We start from the raw sequence: 19,053 nt of genomic DNA, 5'->3' as shown, positions 1-19,053 counted from the left end.
GAACATGCTCTTTATTCTAAAGGGAGATTTCCATTGGCCTCCAGGCTCTCACTGTCACTTTACTCCCAGTCTTTTCTCATAAAAGTGGTCAACATTGCTTTAATAATTGAAATGTTACTTTGTGTCTTACACTCCTGCAGCCAGGAAGCAATGTCAGCACAGGTGAAGAACAGTATCACAGGCCTGCTCCTTTCTCCTCTTTGCTTCAGTCCTTGTGTTTGTGACGAGGTCTCTTTTCCTCCTTGGCAGGATCACGAGATATTACTCTACATTTATCTAGAATTTTTGTTCCCAAAACTCTTACAAATGCCCACCAATGAAACACAGCTGTGCTTGTGGCGAAGTGCAATACAGCCAATCTACACCCAGTTCAGGGGCGCATGCAAACAACTATTTCATCCAATCAAAATTGCAAGTGGAATAAACTAACACTGCTTATCATCACTTGGATATTTCAGGAGTGCATCTCTAGCAGGACCTATTGGAAATTAATTATAGACAGGTCTTTTGTTCCTTTCTACTACATGATTTCATGAGATGGAGACAAGCATGGAAGAGAGTGTAATTCCCTCCCTCCAATTAAAGGGATCCTGAACTGGAATAAAGGATCTTTTAACTAATCAGCTACGGTCTGGGCTGCCCTCCAAACCGCAGAATACACCCTCATCCTCCTATGTCTCACATATAAGCTCTTATACAACTTAAGAAAGGAAGTCAATCTGAACTAAAACAAAGGGACTCTGTATATTGCTCTCATGCTCAGTTTTGATAATACTCATCTCTTTGCCTTATTTAAAGATAGTTTGATCAGTTTTCATTTCAGCTTTTGAGTTCTCTTCCTTTTCTCCTCCTCCTGCCTTTTTTATTCCCTTCCTGGGGCAGCTGTTCCAGTCTTTCCCTTCACTTTGGCACCACTGTTGGCCTATTTCCTTAGGTTAGCACTCCACGTCACATTAGTTTGATTAACTGTTGTACATTTGGACTAAACATCAGAGGGCCAAATTCTGATATGGGCTATATGGGGTTCCAAAAGTCAACAGAAAGGTTGATCTAGTGCTGGTAATAGCTCACCTTACCTGAAAAAAGAAAAGGAGGACTTGTGGCACCTTAGAGACTAACCAATTTATTTGAGCATAAGCTTTCGTGAGCTACAGCTCACTTCATCGGATGCATACTGTGGAAACTGCAGCTCCACAGTATGCATCCGATGAAGTGAGCTGTAGCTCACGAAAGCTTATGCTCAAATAAATTGGTTAGTCTCTAAGGTGCCACAAGTCCTCCTTTTCTTTTTGCGGATACAGACTAACACGGCTGGTACTCTGCAACTTGACATTTAAAATGTTATATGTAGGCTTTACAGTTAACATCAGATGAAATGAATGAGCAGAGTAATTCAGATTTCAGAGCTACAGTTTCGGGCTCTCTGTAGACTCAGGAGGACAATAATTACCACTTGATTATCATTTGGAAGGTCTTATTCACAACCAGAAAAACTTGAAGTAAACCTTAAAAAACCCATGCAAACACACAAGAAACTAAGACTCTGAAACACAATTCTGTGCTCTGGCTGTAGAATACATGGGCTCTGGTCCTAATATGATTTATTACTACTAGGACACACCAGGAATTATTTTTTAAATGTAGTAAACAAGATGTACAGTTTATGTCATACAAGTGGATGTCTTTGTATAGAGCATGTCCTAAGGGGAAAAAAAACGGGGGGGGGGGGTATTTGCTTATATATGTTTACACATTAGGCCCTAACCTGGTGTAGTGTTTATATGCAACCACAACATAAATATTTAATAACAAACTTATCACTGGCTTTCCCATTTCACCTCAGCATTTCAAAGAACAGTAAGTAGGAAGCTGTTGCTACGAACTCACAACTTCAGTGTGTATCTACTTTCCCCCCTCTCTTCTTACTGACATCTAGCTTAATGTTTTTGCTAATATCATTGTGCATTTAGCCTTCAATTTCTGGTAGCAACTGTAACCAGGGATAAATCACTTAAAATGGAGCAGACAGAACAAACACACCCCACACTGGAAAATGCCATTACTGCACCAGTCTTTAATTTTCACATTTCATTTGTATCTGCCCAAGCTCAAAATGGTTTCACCCATAATTTACCACACAAACATGCTTAAAAGAGCAAGAAAGAGAGAAACAATTTGTTTCCAGCAAGTATGTAAAACATTCACAATTCCCTAAGCAAAACAAATGCTAATTATAGAGGCAGTGAATACTGGAACTTCAGGAAAGCAACAAGAGGAACTTCTTATGTAGAAGAGATGCATCAAAGCTCCTTTTCCCCCTTTATTAAATATATGGTAGCTGGAATTAGGGTTTAAATAGAAATATTTTAAATATTTTCAAGAAAAGGGGCAGACCTATGTTTACACAGTATCCAGGAAGGAAACTCTGAATACATAAGACAGAAGAAATGCAACACAATCCATATTTACAAATAAACTATCTCTATATTACTCGTGAGGGCATTCTGTGCCAAAAAATTAAAAAATTTGCACACAACATTTCAAAATTCTGCAAGCTTTATTTGCCAATAAATAAATGCAGAGGCTCCAGCATGCTTGTGGGGAGCACAGGCCACTGGCTCCACGAAGGTGGGAGATCACCGAGCAGCCTCCCCACCCCAGGGACATGGACTCAGTGGTGAGGCTCCACCTAACCCTGACACAGAAACACCCTGGGGCCCTGCCCCTCTGTGCCAGGCACACCAGGTATGGGGCAGGCACACTCAACCAAGCAGGATCCAAGTGTGGAGGGGCTCAGTGTGGGGTGATTCTGGGGAGAGGATTCTGTGGGGGACAGTCGGTGCAGGCAGCTCAGTGGAGGGTTTAGGTGAGGGGGGATCTGGATCCACAGAGGCTTGTTGGGGGGGGGGTTCCAGGTGCTGGGGCAATGGCACTCTGCTGGGGCTTCCAGGTTAAAGTGGTTGGGGCTCAGTGGAGGGGTCTGCGTGTGGCGGTCTCAGCAGGGGGTCTGTGTCGGGGAGTGGGGCTTGGTGGAGTGGGGGACCGAGTGGAACTAACTGGGGATCAGTTACCTGGGGGTCTGGATGTGGGAGCTCATGGTGGTGCAGAGGGGTAGGGCTCATCAGGGTGGAGATTTGAGTGCAGGGAGCTCTGTGGCGGGTGGGCTGGGCGCAAGGGTGGGGATTTGAAGGCAGGGGGCTCCAGATGAAGGGTTGAGGTTCATTTTGAGTATAGAAGGCTAGGGGGGTTCTGGGTGTCTGGGATGAGGCTTGGTGGGGGTGTCTGGGTATGGGAGGTCCAGATGCATGGTGGTTGGGCGGATGGGGGAGCAGCTTCCTGTACAGTGACTCCTCCCCCCGCAGCGGAGGAGCGATGGGGGCAAGAAGCAGGGGAGGATGCTGAACTTCCTGCTACCAGTGGGAGGTTTCTGGGGGTGATTCTAACACAGCCCCAGCCACCCCTTGCGAGGGAAGAGGAAGTCCTGCCCTCTTCTGCATCCAGACCAGCCAGAACTAAGCAGCTGATCCCGGTTCAGGGTAGGAACCACTGGCTGGGGTGTCCCTAGCCCTGCGGTGATTTACCTCTCCGCTGGCTGCTCCGGGTTCCTGAAACCATATACCTGCCCAGCTAGGGCGTTGTGCGTGTCTAGTCTTGCAGATTCCCTTTGCTTCCCTATCAGAAAGTCATTTTTCTGCGGGGAAGCAAAGATATGTGCAGGGGACATGAATTCTGCACACACACAGTGGCGCAGAATTCCCCGATGAGTACAATATCTTCATCTCTCTCCTCTCAGAAACAATGATCCTATCTCATAATTTCTTATGTGCTTGTTGTAAAGAAGACTCAGAGTCCATTCACATCAGGCTGCCACACCTGTAACTGCAGGAGACTTCTGAGGCCCACTAATGCTAATGGGATGTTAAGGACCCATTCTTCAGTGATGCATGGTGTAAAAAGTGCATCATGGGGATAACTTGAGAACCCTTAGGATTTGGACTCTCTCCCCCTTTATTGTGGCTCTGGTCAGAATGCATCCTAGTTACTTTCCTCCTTATTAACACATAATTTCCACCCACTATTCTCCTTGGGTGTAAATCGTGGACCATAGCCTCTTTGGGAATAACAGCAGTACCTCACCACCACCTACACAAACAGCTGGCATGGTACAGGAGAATGGAATAGTGGGCTGGGAGACAAAGATCACTTGGCAATGTGTCCCAGATTTTGTTTGAACCATCTCTGACCAGTTACCTGAGCCTGTGAGGTGGTGGGAACCTTCTGGGCATTGAGAGGTGCTAGACATCTTGGAGAAGTGGACTCATGGCTAATCTTTCATACTTACTCTCTTGATACTCACAGACCTGCTGTTTATTAACCTGTGGCTTTCTGCCATCAAACCCCATATGTAAGCTTGGAAGGATTTGGTTTTTATGGGTGAATGTTGGTAAAAAATCAATTTCACACTACACACACAAATATACAAGAAAATATTTCCATTGATGATCAACAACATTTATGGGTAGGCAAAGTAAGAAAAATGCTGCTTGGGAACTTACTTGATTTTGACATAAGGATATTTACTTTGTATATTTTGACATGTGACATTGATCATTTGTTTTAATAGTTATAAGTTTTTAACTTTTTGAATCTCAATGTCTACTACAGCAGTTCTCAAGCTGTGGGTTGGGACCCCAAAGTGGGTCATGACTCCGTTTTAATGGGGTCACCAGGGTTGCCATTAGATTTGCTCAGACCTGGGGCTGAAGCCCAAGCCCCACCATGCGGGGGTGGAGGTGGGGCTCAGGTTACAGCCCCCCCCCACCCGAGGGTGAAGCCCTTGGGCTTTGACCTTGTCCCACCTGCATGGGGCAATGGGGCTCGGACTCTGTCCCCCCCTTATACCTCCCCCATGCCTAAGGCGGAGGGGGGGGCGCTCAGGCTTCAGTCCCCCGTCTGGGTCACGTAGTAGCTTTTGTTGTCAGAAGGGGAGTCGCCTGCAATGAAGTGTGAGAGCCCCTGGTTTGCTGTCCCCCACCCCCTACCCTCCTGCAACCGTGAACGTGTCAATCCACAAACACTGACGAGGGGCGGGGATGGGGGGTTAAACCCCAGAGTGTTGCTCAGCTGTGACCATTTCACTCCATAAAACAGGGGAAATGCTCTGAAATTTGCAGCGAGATCATCTGCCTCCAGGACCAACCACGGACACCCGGGCCGTGCCCGGCCGACCTGCCCGCGGGCTCGGCGGCTGCGGGTCTGAGGTAAGTCGCGCGCTCCAGGGCGGCTGGGAACCGGCTCGGGCGGCGATGGAGGCTCCGTCCCCCCCCCCCCCCCGCGTGGGGCTCCGTCCTGCACGGAAAAGCAAATCGGGGTGGGCCCCGGCCCCCGCGACACCCGGGGGTGGCGCGCCGCCGTGTGGCGGCAGCTTTCCGGCCCGGCGTGACGCAGGGAGCGCCCCGCTCCCTGCCCCTTTTCAGCAGGGGCTGCGGAAGGCGCCGCCCTGGGCAGCGAGGGGCCCCTTCTTTCCCGCCGGGGCGGCGGGCACGCGCGACTCAGGGAGACCCTCGCACCGTGACCCCGCCGCGCCGAGGAGCCTTCCCCACGGCCGCGCGCGCGCGGCCCCGCCCCTCCCGCGCGCGCGCGCGGCCCCGGGCCCGCCCGCCTCAGCCCACGCGGCCAGGCCCTGCTCAGTTTCTTCCCCGCCCAGCCGCCCCCCCCTCGGTCGAGACCCGCCCCCGCCGTCACATGCGGCTCCCCGCCCCCCAGGGATCCCTCCCCCTGGGCCTGGCCTGGTTCCGCCGGCCGAGCCGGGCTGGGGGGCGGGCGTTTCGGTCGGAGGCTCGCAGCGGAAGGAGCCCATGGAGGACACTGACTACTTCAGCGGCAGCGCGGCGGAGTGGGGGGACGATGCGGATGGAGGGGCGGTGAGAGGCGGGGGGGAGCCTGGCTGAGGGGTTATGGCTGGAGGTCCCGTCTGGAGGGGGAGCAGAGGCGGGAATATTGGCTAGGGGGCTCCACTCCCCACCCCCCCACACTTCATACCGGGGTATTCCGAGAGGCTGACTCTCCCCTTGTCCTGTCCCCGCTGCGCCATCACAAAACAGCTTCTCTTGCACAAAGCAGCACAGCCTCTCTCCTCTTGCCCTGCTGAGGGTGGGTTGTAGTGTCCTCGGTGCGCCCCAAGTGTCTGCCTGCCTGCTTCCTACTCGCTGACCCATTGGCGTGGTCAGAGGGGGCACAGGGGTTCCCCTCTGTGATTGTCAGGAGTAATAAAAAATGTTTCCTCAGTATTTAAAATAACTGTGGTTTCCCCTGTGATATCAAAACCTGTGCCCTCCTGAGCCCCTGTCCTTTTTGGGATGAGTTCCTGGCAATCATGGCTGATCTTTAGACCCTGCCAGTCCCCCTTCATATGGCAAATGCTGTAAATGTGGGGTATATTTTAAAAAATCCTATTCTTTATGGCTGCTTCTGGTGCCTGGATTTTTTCACAGTTGATGCTGAAAAAGTATAAAGGAAAGAGACATGTCTTGCTCCAAGAGATTTATCATTTAATGCTCTGATTCTACAATTGCAGTATTATTTGTATTTAAGGTTTGATTGTGCTCGCTTTCCTAAAAATACATTTTCCACCCTAAAAATACATTTTTTCCCTAAATGCAGTTAGGTGTTGAAGTAAATTCTGTTAAGAGCTTGTGCTTTCTACTGTAGAAGGCATTTGCTGTAGGAGATCATGGTGTATGTGCACCTTTATGGGCAATGAGCAAGCTATTTAAAATGTAACTAGCACAGTAGAAAAAAACAAATGTAAAAGAGAAATAACTGCTCTGACTCTGTGTTTGTAAACAGCAGGATGATGAGTATGGAGAAGGAGAAGATGATGCTGAAGTCCAGCAAGAATGTTTGCATAAATTTTCCACTCGAGATTATATAATGGAACCCTCTATATTTAACACACTGAAAAGGTGAGTGTGAAAGATTTTGATAGGTAATGATAATATGTTGCATGTAAGAGACAGTGTGTGAAAATGATACCTGAGTGCATTGTTCTGCCTTTACATAGGGGTGGGGTGTTTTTTGTTTCTTAAGTTAGTTTTGAAATAACTGCTTTTTTTTTTTTTTTTTTAACCCTGTGTCAGGTATTTCCAGGCAGGTGGCTCTCCAGAGAATGTTATCCAACTGCTGTCAGAGAATTATACTGCAGTAGCACAAACTGTAAATCTACTGGCAGAGTGGCTCATTCAAACAGGTATGCTAAGTGGCCTACCATTGTCCTGTGGCTGTAGTTTTTCTTTATACATCAGAAATCTCTGAACTGTTGGCAGATATGGGGCGGGGAGAGATAGCTCAGTGGTTTGAGCATTGGCCTGCTAAACCCAGGGTTGTGAGTTCAATCTTTGAGGGGGCCATTTAGGGATCTGGGGCAACTATGGGGGATTAGTCCTGCTTTGAGCAGGGGGTTGGACTAGATGACCTCCTGAGGTCCCTTCCAACCCTGATATTCTATGATAACATTGATCATACCCAAAAGTTGGATGATGTCCAAGTTGCCATTCTATACCGAAATATATGACTAAATTCATTTTTTTGCCTTTAATCCCGATATACCTGATGGGAATATTTTTAGTTCCACTTTTGTGTAGTGATGTGGCAGCTGTCTAATAGAACACAATTGTACCCAAAGGATGAGTGAGGTACTGTGGTGATGAACACTAAAAATACTAAAATTGTAGTATGAAAGGAGCTATTGTCTATTAGACTTTCTGCTTTTTGTCTATTATTTTAATCCCATGTGAAGAGAATAGTGTTTAGGTAGTGTTGTGATACTCTAGAAATACCTAACATCTTATTATAGCATAACATAATTAATGTTGATTTAACTACATTTTAGTTGCCGCCTGCTTCTTGTGGATCAGTTAAATATACAGTTTTGTAAATGCAGTTTTCAAAAGTACTGATTGAGAATGAAATTCTTTACTGCCATACCTTCTGGGATCTCTGCAGCTCTGCCGCTTAAGGGGCAAGTTCACAGTGTAAATTTTGCTGGATCTTTGCCATGGTGTAATGAAGAGGTGAAATCTACATCTTGGTAGGTTCAAATGTAACTAGCATGAAAAGCATATATGCACACTGTTGGAAATGTCTTAAATCACTGCCATCACATTACAGATACTGGTTACTTCATTACACGTTATTCAAAAGGATACTTGGAGGCTGGTGGGTGTGTATTTGAACCTATCATATGGGAAGCAGCTGTCTTTTAGTTTGTAGCCATGTAGGTTCACTCTCTATTCTCTATATGCTTTCTTGTGAACAGACAAGATATTGAAATGTACTTATCAGCCTATTTAGGTGTCTTGTAAATGTCAGTGCCCAGCTTGCTCACATGAGTGGAGAAGACAAGTTGAGAAAAGGATTAATGTAACCTGCACATGTGTGTGTCTGTGTTTAGGAAAGAGAAATCCTTCAAATCTGCTCTAATATTGCTTGATATTCCTATTTTGAGTTTTGAATACTGTCTCCCTTTTTGCCTCTTAGTTAATTTGTTAGATGACTTCTGTTCTATTATTCTAATAGCAATGAGAAACTTCAAGGAGTTGCTACTACTCTGACAGTTCAGATTCCACCCAGTGACATTTCCTTCCTTGCAGGTGTTGAGCCGGTGCAGGTTCAGGAAACTGTAGAAAATCACTTGAAAAGTTTACTCATCAAACACTTTGACCCTCGGAAAGCAGATTCCATCTTTACAGAGGAAGGCGAGGTAATGCATAGAATACACATGGCCAAGTACAGACCAGCTGCTCAGTGGCCAGACTCAGGATTGCAATAGTTGGACATAATGTCTCTGAGCTCATCTTTATGAGGTTGTATCTCTTTAGATCAAGGTAAATGTGGCCCTTGGATTCAAATACTGGGGAAGGAAGCTGTAGATTCCTCTTTAATACTTTTCTAAAACTAGCCCTCTGTTAAAATTACTCTACATATATAAGCAGCCCTGTAGGTTCACTTAGACAGTGGAAACTGCTCAGTGCTGAATACATATTATTTTGTTACAAGGTTCCAGTTAGCTATTTCTCTTTCAAGACTCTTGAAATAATGCATGTAAAATTTTTACTCTGGATAAGCTAAAGAAGTGGAATCTGTTGGATTATATAAATGTGTACGAATTCAGTTTTTTTATGGCACTGTACAGCAGTGTTTCTTTCTGTCTTTGTAATTTTTGCAGACTCCAGCCTGGCTTGAGCAAATGATAGCACATCCTACATGGAGAGATCTTTTTTACAAACTTGCGGAAGCCCATCCAGACTGCCTGATGCTTAATTTTACTGTTAAGGTAATCAATACTGGAGTCTAATAAACAGAAATCATTGTTTCAGTAATAAGCTAATTCTTCCGCCAACCATGCCAACTGTAACCTTTCCCAATCTCTTGGGCATTCATGTTAATACTATTTATCATATTGTTAACTCTGTGCATTTTAAGAGTTTATTTTCTATGGGAAGAATGTTGCAGACTGCATCTTGGAAATATTTTTCTTTTAGTTTGACCTAGCTAAATCAAGGATCAAAGACAGTAATCTATATGTGTGGATTTTAATAGTAAATTGTTACATTTCATTTGTAGGCAGTCTAAACCGTTCTCATTATGACTGCCATGTGGTAAGGCTTCTTTAAAGTGAGTTTGGTGTTTGTGAAATGTACTGAAATCTATAGCATTCTGGTTACATGAAGAGCAAGTATTTGTACAGATGTCCTCAGTACAGGCTTCACCGTAGTGTACCTCACTGTCAGGGGACCCATTCTTGATTGCCTCCTTTAAACCACTTGCAAGGATGCCAACTGTTACGGTGTATTTTTGTGATGTAAAGGGAGACTGACCACCAACCTATTTCATGTAGGTTATAGAACAGCTGACCGATGGCTAACCTTTTTTTGGTAGTGTGTCAAGAAGTAGATAGTCTCCTGGATCTCTTACGTGCACACAGGCAAGCCAGGAGACTAACTGCTTCGTAAACTTGTTTTGTGTAAGGTTTTGCAGGTAACTTAATGGTCCCAGATAGCAATGAGAACACTTAATTAGGAAGCTTAATTCAGTTCACAGGTGAATCTTATATTTTATGTGAACTGCTTTAACTTTGCTTTAACAATTTATGACATTAGTAAAACCTTTCACTGAGAGGGAATGGAAATGCATTGTTTTATATTATGTCCTAGAGGTTTTTTCTTTTTTCTTTTGTTTCTTTTTTCCAGAAAGTACAGGAATGTGTTATCCTAGAATATCAGGGTTGAAAGGGACCTCAGGAGGTCATCTAGTCCAACCCCCTGCAGGACCAGTCCCCAATTTTCTCCCAAATGGCCCTCTCAAGGATTGAATTCACAACCCTGGGTTTAGAAGGGTTGCTCAAACCACTGATCCCCCACTAATAAATGGAGATATACCTATCTCATAGAGCTGGAAGGGACCTTGAAAGGTCATTGAGTCTAGTCCCCTGCTTTCACAGCAGGACCAAGTATCCTCCCTTATTTTTGCCCCAAATCCCTAAATGACCCCCTCAGGGATTGAACTCACAACCCTGGGTTTAGCAGACCAATGCTCAAACCCCCGAGCTATTCCTCCCCATGTTATGACCTGGGTTTATCCACCTGTCCTGTTATCATATTTTTCAGTCTGTGTCTAGATGCTGACTATTATTTATTTGTATTACCTGGATTCCATGGAGTGTATGCAGAGACTCTTTTAACATTCTGTGCAGTGTAGTTTCATCCAATCTTGCTAAGATGTGCTGAGATACCAAAATCATTTTAAGTGTTGTTTGTTGTTATAGCTTATATCTGATGCTGGTTATCAAGGGGAAATAACCAGTGTATCAACTGCATGTCAGCAATTAGAAGTCTTTTCTCGAGTGCTACGAACTTCTCTGGCTACAATTTTAGATGGAGGGGAAGAAAACCTTGAGAAGAACCTCCCAGAGTTTGCAGTAAGTGTCATTTTACCTTTTGTCAAAAGGAATCTCACCTCTTCCCTGGCAATAAGGGAGGTGTAGAAACTTCAGTGTATCTTCAGAATGTTGTGAAATGGTTATGCAGTCTTGTTTATGGGCCCACAGAAAAAAATGTACACCAAGAGTTATGCATCAAAAATAACTTTTATATTGTTCAGAGTCGTGACCACCAGGGGTTGTATGGGCTGCTGAGATGACATGTTTTGAGGTTCATTAATCTGAATAATTTTGAAGGTGTAGAAGTCTAGCAGGAATTTTAGAGCCCATTATGCTTTCAGCAGTATCACCAGTGTCCTGATTGACACATGCTATCAGTTCACAGCGGGGTATCAGTCCTGGCATAATTGTAGTGGTCTAGAAAATCTAGACCCAGAAGAATGTTGGTTATGATGCAGGACCTCAAGGCAGCAACTCTTGGAAGTTCCTCAGCATCCAACAGTGTGCTTGGATTGAAGTGTTTGGGGAAATTCCATTTGAGATAACAGGATTTGTGCATATCATTTTCTATTAATATTATATGAATTTGTGTTGTCCAGGAGAGGACTGGGCAATAAAAGATGCACGTTTCTGGGGGAAAGTCTGGGACTGGGAATTTGCTGCTGATGCTCTGTTACTAAATTAACCCTCATTCATTAGGGTTAACACCTTTGGGAACATTGTAGTAAAAATGCAGTTGTGTTTGTATTGTGGCATTGTATGTACCTTCTCTAGTAAGGAGCGGGGCTAATATACTTCCTCTATTATCGACCCTTTGAAGTCACCCTCAGGCAGAGAAATAAATACACTAGTTCAAATTGGATTCTTCAGGGACCAACGGACAAAGGAAATGCTTCTGGATAAAAGCCTGGGGTTTAATCTGCCTCAGGGCCTTCTTCCTGTTCCAGCAAATGGACAGGACCCCTGGTTCATGGAGGATCCCAGTGCTTAGGGGAGGATTGGAAGGACTTGGCCTACTGGGGCCTCATAAGACTGTGTGCTTGTTCTGAGCTGAAGCTCTGATGAACTTGTAACCACAAGGATGCCCCTGGGATGGGGGTATTAAAAGACTGCACTTGCCAAAGCCTATATGAGAGTTGGGATGAACTCTGGTAAGCTTATTAGCATGCGCCTTTTATTGTTTTTAATAGGTTTCCTCTTAAGAATAAAGTAGGCTTGCTTAGAAATAACTGTGCAGTAACTTGTATCTCAAGCAATTATACTGTTCTCTGTCCTGAAGAGAAAGCAAGCAGGTGTCCTAGGGCAACCTTTCTGTGCTGGGAATTAAAAGTAAAGTCAAGGGAATACCCTTGTGCAGCCTGGGAATACCCCAGTCAGAAGGGATAGAGAAATGTGTGTCCATCCAAGAAAGGCAACAGATGCGGAGCGGGATGTCTGAGGGTGGGTACCGTTGGTGTACCACTGAGGGGAAATACAGGTGCAGTTGCCCTGAATTGTGACAAGTGCGTGTTCTTTTCTGTTAAATATTGTAGTGAGGTTTGGATAGCTTAATGCTAATAAATTCTCTAAATTTAGTGAGAGAAATACTGGAAAACCATGAGATCTGACAGTTGGGTGCAGAAGAGAGAATTCCAAAAAGCCTTTTATGTTGGGTAGTAAAGTGAAGCAGGATCTCTAGATCTAGCTTGTTCTGGAATAGCATCACATACAAGGATGTCATTCTGCACTGGATTTTCTATGGTATCACCTTTCCATTTACATTATAGCTTACTCAGTTATTTAGAATCATAGAATATCAGGGTTGGAAGGGACCTCAGGAGGTCATCTAGTCCAACCCCCTGCTCAAAGCAGGACCAATCCCCAACTAAATCATCCCAGCCAGGACTTTGTCAAGCCTGACCTTAAAAACCTCGGAGGAAGGAGGTTCTACCAACTCCCTAGGTAACACATTCCAGTGCTTCACCACCCTCCTAGTGAAAAAGTTTTTCCTAATATCCAACCTAAACCTTCCCTACTGCAACTTGAGACCATTACTGCTTGTTCCGTCATCTGCTACCATTGAGAACAGTCTAGATCCATCCTCTTTGGAACCCGCTTTCAGGTAGTTGAAAGCAGCTATCAAATCCCCCCTCATTCTTCTCTTCTGCAGACTAAACAATCCCAGTTCCCTCAGCCTCTCCTCATAAATCATGTGTTCCAGTCCCCTAATCATTTTTGTTGCTCTCTGCTGGACACTTTCCAATTTTTCCACATCCTTCTTGTAGTGTGGGGCCCAAACCTGGACAGCACCATAACTAACCTTGCTGCTGCTATTAAGGCAATATATTTGTTGAAGGGTGACCCAGATTTTACAGACTGGCCAATAACCTCTTCCTGAATGTGTTCACAGAAAATGGTTTGCCATGGAGAACACACATATCTCTTTGCTCAATCCATGATGTCCATATTAGCCCAAGAAGAGCAAGGTGGGTCTGCTGTGCACAGGATTGCTCAGGAGGTTCAGCGATTTGCTCATGAGAAGTAAGTCCTTGTTAATTTGTCTTTCTCACATGAGCAGATTTTCAGTGGTAAAAGTATGGTAAATCACAAAATGTCAGCTTTACCCATGCTTGATTGAGAAAGAGAATTCCTAAATTTCTTCATCCTGCTCGTAGTAGGATAAAGCTGCACAGTAAGAGAGCTGCTCAGGTGTGGTCAATAAACAACTATCTACAGAGCAACAAACAAGCCCTTTTTCCAGTTTGGGATACCTGAAGTAGCAATGATGAAAGAATTAATTAATGTTGATTTTCTGATTGTGTAAAAACTTGTTAAAATATCCTATGCAAATCTTTTATTTCCTGCTTTAGCCACACTGGTATTATCTCACTGAGGAAAGGGTTCAGTCTTTAAGGCTGTCTTCTGCACACTAGCTGACAAACACTGATTATTCTATTTGTATGTTTCTGAGGCTAAAATTAACATGTTTCCATTTCTTTATAAGAAAAATATAATGCCCATGTGTGTCTTGCTCTTTACCAAGAGGCCACGATGCTAGTCAGATCACTCTAGCCCTGGGTACTGCAGCCTCCTACCCTCGAGCATGTCAAGCACTTGGTGCCATGTTATCCAAAGGAGCACTGAATCCAGCGGACATCACAGTCCTGTTCAAAATGTTTACAAGCATGGACCCACCTCCAGTAGAACTGGTTTGTAGTTACCTCTTTATACTGTTAAGTTTTTCTTTTTATTTCTGTGACATAAGTATCTCAAGGCCTTAATCAGGGCTTCAGGCCCCATCGCGCAAGGTGCTGTACAAACACCAAAATAAGAGATAGTAATAAGTGCTGCCGCTTGCTAGCACTCAGTTACTCATTATGGAGACTCCTCTCATTAAGGAATACAGAAATGTGATCATGCTACTTGTAGCATCTAATTATGAATGCTTTTACAACATTTCCCAGAAGTTGAATATGGAAAAGATCTATTAGGTCAAATTTTAAAAAGTGTCCCCAAAGTTAATTACAAGTGCAAATGATCTTGTTTAGATTTCTAAATACCTGATTATGTGTGGAGTTCAAGTAATAAACAGGAAAATTTAGATCTCTAAATAATATTGTCTGTGCTACTCATTGTACTCTCCACTTTGTGCCAGCACTTTGATTTGAGCCCCTTTAAAAATATGACCCATTAAACCATCTGGTCTGTCGCTCAGCAGCTAATGCATTATTGTACCCTATTCTGTGTGTGTACATAAGATGCAGATATTATTTGGTGCTTTTTAATCTGTTGCACTAATGAAACCCTGTGTTTCCTTCACAGATTCGAGTACCCGCCTTTCTGGACCTTTTCATGCAGTCACTATTTAAGCCAGGTGCTAAGATCAATCAGGACCATAAACACAAGTATATCCACATATTAGCATATGCAGCCAGTGTAGTGGAGACATGGAAAAAGGTAATATCAGATTCTTTGTGCAGAAGTTAAAGTTAATGCATTAATGTAAGTATACTTAAGGAAAATCCAGGCTTGTTGTTTTAAGGTCCATCATTTCTTAGACGAAAACTGTGTGCACCTGATTTTTCAGAGGAATTAAAGACCCCCCAGCTCCAACTGAAAAAAATGGGAAGTCCAGGTCTTCTATAGATTAGGCCAGTAGAGCAAACGTTTGGAATTAGATGTTTGGGGGTTTTTGCCATTGTATCTTAGAGTAGCAATTGCAGTGGTCTGTGCTGTGCTAGAAAATCTGAACTCTCCTTTTAGAAGCAAATGAATTAATTTAAAATTATGAAAATAGACCTTTTAATAATACAAGATAAACATTCATAGTACTTTACACTCATCTGTACTTCGGTTACTTTACAAATTTATATACAGATTTCAGCATTGTGAAAGGTAAAGCTATGTGAGACGTGTCATATAATAATTCTTTCCCTAAACAGCCAACAATTTCCTGTAAAATTCACAACTCTTGCATTCAGAGCTTAATTCTGAAATATTTTCAGAACAAGAGAGTGAGCATAAACAAAGATGAGCTGAAATCAACTTCGAAAGCTGTTGAAACTGTTCACAATCTGTGCTGCAATGAAAACAAAGGAGCTTCAGAGCTGGTTGCAGAGCTGAGCACCCTCTATCAGTGCATCAGGTAGGTAGAAAGTCTATTCCTGAGCTGAAACTCCTTTCTGTTAACAAACTACAGTTTACATAGTAATAAAAAGAAGCAAATAGTGCAAGCTGCAGCTAGCTCTGTTTTGTATTTCATAATGCTACACATCACTGGCTTCAGAGGATTGTTATTTAGGTGTTGACTTCTGTTTTTTCTTGCTTCTCTTTTCTGTATTATGTAATGTAGCTGTGCTGGAGCCCTTGGGAGAACATGTAGTATTTCTGTGAAACTCCTTCCGTCTTCAAAATTGCTGTTCATGGGGAGGTGTATTTTTCAGTAATAAGTCGTGATATAATTGCTGTGTTCTGGATAGATAACTAGGTCTAAAAAGACCTTTTCTGGGAATGTTGAACTGGGAAGCTATTTCTATTCACAGCTCACTCGTCCGGAGCAGTTGCTTCCTTGTGGGCAATATTAGGAGTATCATCATTCTGAGCATATATGTGAAAGATCTCTCATGGCCATATTTGCAAGGGTATAAGCGACATTGAGGCTCCAAATATACCTCATCTGGATCAGTCTGTAATCAAGTCGGCTTGGTCTACCTCCATCTTATTACTCCGTTCCCCAAACTGAAATCTTCTGTACTGTAGAAGACTGTGCATTTGTACAGTTGGAAGGAGATGAGTCACATCGGAGTCACTTTTTCCTACCTAATGAATCTTAGCACAAATCTTTCCTTTCACACACACCACAGTCCCCCCAATCCCCACCCTCCCCCAAGTCTGAGACAGCTGATGTTGAGTAATCTGACTGGAAAATTCTTGGGCCTGCTCAGCCTTACAGTAGATTATATGGAGCGAGATCATCTTGCCCACGGTGTATGGGACATACCATTCTCTGCTACTGGAGCATTCTTGTGAAGGGAGAAGAAATTTCTCTAGGCTGAGCATCTCCTTTTACTTTATCAGTGGAGCCTGTTCTGAACATGCTGGTAGCAGGAAGAGTATTTCTTTTCCTCTCTGAGAATTAATTCTAATCTAAGTTAAACTTTCAGCTGATTTGTAGGCAAGACTAAGAACACACTTTAGGATTGAGTATCTAAATCAGTTTGTGTAATGGAGCTTATTCTATTTAGGTTTCCTGTGGTGGCAATGGGTGTATTAAAGTGGGTGGACTGGACAGTGTCAGAACCACGATATTTTCAGCTTCAGACTGATCACACTCCAGTGCATCTGGCATTATTAGATGAGGTAAGACCACAATGGATATGTTACTGAATGGTGATGGTAATGGCAATTTTTAGGTTTGTGAGTGGAACTAAGGGCCTGATCCAAAATCCATTGAAGTCACACACTGGATTACATCAGTCAGTTTACTGTTACGAATCCATTTCAGCACCCCGAGTTAACTGCTTGGTACAATGAGATGGGATTTCCTGGAGCAAGTCCCACTGAGTTGGCAACTCTAGCCCCCAAAGGGATGAATGGCAGTTATATACATTCAGTCCTGAAGAATTCTGTATTGAGCAGTGGATCAATAACTGAAAATAAGGGTAAGCCTGCTTGAATAACTGTCTTTTGAAGTAGAAATACTGGTAATCGTAACACTACCTCATATTTGCAGATCAGCACGTGCCATCAGCTGCTTCACCCCCAAGTTCTGCAACTTCTTGTCAAGCTCTTTGAAACGGAACACTCCCAGCTTGATGTCATGGAACAGGTGATACTTAAAGGATTTGTTCTTTATGTTGCTCCTTGTCATAAGTCTAACAGATAACTGATCTTGCTGCCCCAACATTCCCAGTGGAACTTGCTTCAAGAATATTATGTCATCATAAAAAGTTACTTGACAGACTGAACTGATAAGGATGAACAATAACACCTTTTTTTAGGTGATTCTGATTCATATGCATGTTTTTTTCGCCTCTTGTCTTTTCAGCTGGAATTGAAGAAAACCCTTCTGGACAGAATGGTTCACTTACTCAGTCGGGGATATGTCCTACCTGTCGTTGGTTATATCCGCAAGTGTCTGGAGAAACTAGACACAGACATCTCACTCATTAGATACTTTGTTACTGAGGTCAGCTGCTCACTTTTATTCATGTAGCTCTTTTTGTTCCTTTTGCTTTGAAAAGGGACAACTAGCACACAACCAGAAGAGATTTAATATAGGTTTTATATCTGTTTGGATTAGACTATTGGCAGAGATTACTAACTGAGGATTTTACAAATACCTGTACTTCAAGACACATCAGATTCTGAGATATACACTTAACACTGGACACTCACTAGGACATGGCATACTGTTTTCAGGGGGTGGGAGTTCCTGTAGTGATTTAAACAGGTTTGTTTGCAACATCAGCAAGCTAGAGGCAGTACAGGGCCAAAGCATGGCAGGAGACTAGAGGTGGTGTGAAAGAAATGTGAATTAGTAATATACCACCAGTTTGATTTAAGGAAGGAGGGTAACACAAGTCAGTGGTCTCTGCCAATCACCAAACTGGAAAAGTAACCCACAGTTCTCTGTCTGATATCTCAGGTACTGGATGTGATTGCTCCTCCATATACTTCAGACTTTGTGCAGCTTTTCCTTCCAATCTTAGAGAATGAAAGCATTGCAGGCACTATTAAAACAGAAGGTGAACATGACCCTGTCACAGAATTCATAGGTAAGATGTTTGTTCACTCCTCACTCCCTTACATACCTGTTACATTCTGAAGATAATATTTGTGGGAGGGGGATTACATTTAACAGAATATATTATACAGGCACTATTGTGTACATTCTAGTTTCCCTTTCCTCTGAAAGACCCATGTGGAGAGATTTTTCCTTTAACCAGGGATGGCTAGATGGGGCTTCCTTTGAAAGTCCTTCACCAGTGCTTCTAGAGAGGTTGCTGTATAGCAGTGCAAGTCCCTTTCTATTGCCTCCATAGCACACTCATGCATCGGAACAAAAAGGGTCAATCTGTTTCCTAGATTTTAACTTACTGAATTGTCACAAACCAATTATATAATGCAGACATTGCACATGAAAGCAGTTATAACCAAAACAATGTGCTGAACAATTTTTTTAAATCTTTTTTTTTTCTTTAAGCTCATTGCAAATCTAACTTCATTATGGTGAACTGAGGAAGCGAGAAAACAAGAATGCAGAGCACCATGAATACTGAGGTTATGGACAATCACTTCTTTGCCATGCCCATCACCAGTAGGGTTCTGTAGTTGGATGATACAATGGCAGCCAACAAGGAAGAAGTGTAGAGATGCTTGCTGATCCATATTGCACAGTAACTGTGAACTTTATTCTAGAGGTCTTCTATTGCATCTTTGGGAAAGGATCAATCCATAAGTGAATTAATACTTCAGGATATGTTTATTACAAAAATCAGTTTGCCAGCCTAAGAACAGCATGAGAAATAGTCCTATTTCAAGGAATGTTTTTTATTACTTTCACAGATTGTAGAAATTTCTTCTACTGATCCTCTGTGTGTGTGTGTGTGTGTGTGTGTGTGTGTGTGTGTGTG

The 19,053-nt window shown here is 43.4% G+C and overlaps 1 protein-coding gene across 3 annotated transcripts; it reads left to right on the top strand.

The window, feature by feature from the left end:
• The first annotated feature begins 5,739 nt into the window (after positions 1-5,739).
• NELFCD (negative elongation factor complex member C/D) lies at positions 5,740-19,034 on the top strand. Of its 3 annotated transcripts, XM_073309217.1 has the most exons (15): positions 5,742-5,924; positions 6,850-6,965; positions 7,140-7,249; positions 8,652-8,761; positions 9,227-9,334; positions 10,826-10,978; positions 13,329-13,459; positions 13,962-14,127; positions 14,741-14,875; positions 15,424-15,563; positions 16,663-16,777; positions 17,151-17,246; positions 17,466-17,606; positions 18,066-18,195; positions 18,624-19,034. In XM_073309217.1, the coding sequence occupies exons 1-15, from the start codon at positions 5,859-5,861 to the stop codon at positions 18,656-18,658; spliced, it is 1,752 nt and encodes a 583-aa protein (XP_073165318.1). In that variant the 5' UTR covers positions 5,742-5,858; the 3' UTR covers positions 18,659-19,034. The 3 variants fall into 3 exon arrangements, with proteins under 3 accessions (XP_073165317.1, XP_073165316.1, XP_073165318.1); XM_073309216.1 differs by lacking the exon at positions 18,624-19,034 and having other exon boundaries at positions 5,740-5,924; positions 6,853-6,965; positions 18,066-18,584; XM_073309215.1 differs by lacking the exon at positions 18,624-19,034 and having other exon boundaries at positions 5,741-5,924; positions 18,066-18,583.
• Positions 19,035-19,053: the final 19 nt, after the last annotated feature.

Source organism: Lepidochelys kempii, chromosome 13 (assembly GCF_965140265.1).
Source record: "Lepidochelys kempii isolate rLepKem1 chromosome 13, rLepKem1.hap2, whole genome shotgun sequence".
Lineage (NCBI taxonomy): Eukaryota > Metazoa > Chordata > Testudines > Cheloniidae > Lepidochelys > Lepidochelys kempii.
This window is presented reverse-complemented; position numbering and strand designations above follow the sequence as displayed.

Excerpts from the sequence above, each read along its gene's own strand:
- NELFCD (XM_073309215.1), top strand. The coding sequence starts at position 5,859 with ATGGAGGACACTGACTACTTCAGCGGCAGCGCGGCGGAGTGGGGGGAC. Across the intron at positions 10,979-13,328 it reads AGAACCTCCCAGAGTTTGCA|AAAATGGTTTGCCATGGAGA; the intron begins GTAAGTGTCATT and ends ATGTGTTCACAG. Across the intron at positions 14,876-15,423 it reads TAGTGGAGACATGGAAAAAG|AACAAGAGAGTGAGCATAAA; the intron begins GTAATATCAGAT and ends AAATATTTTCAG.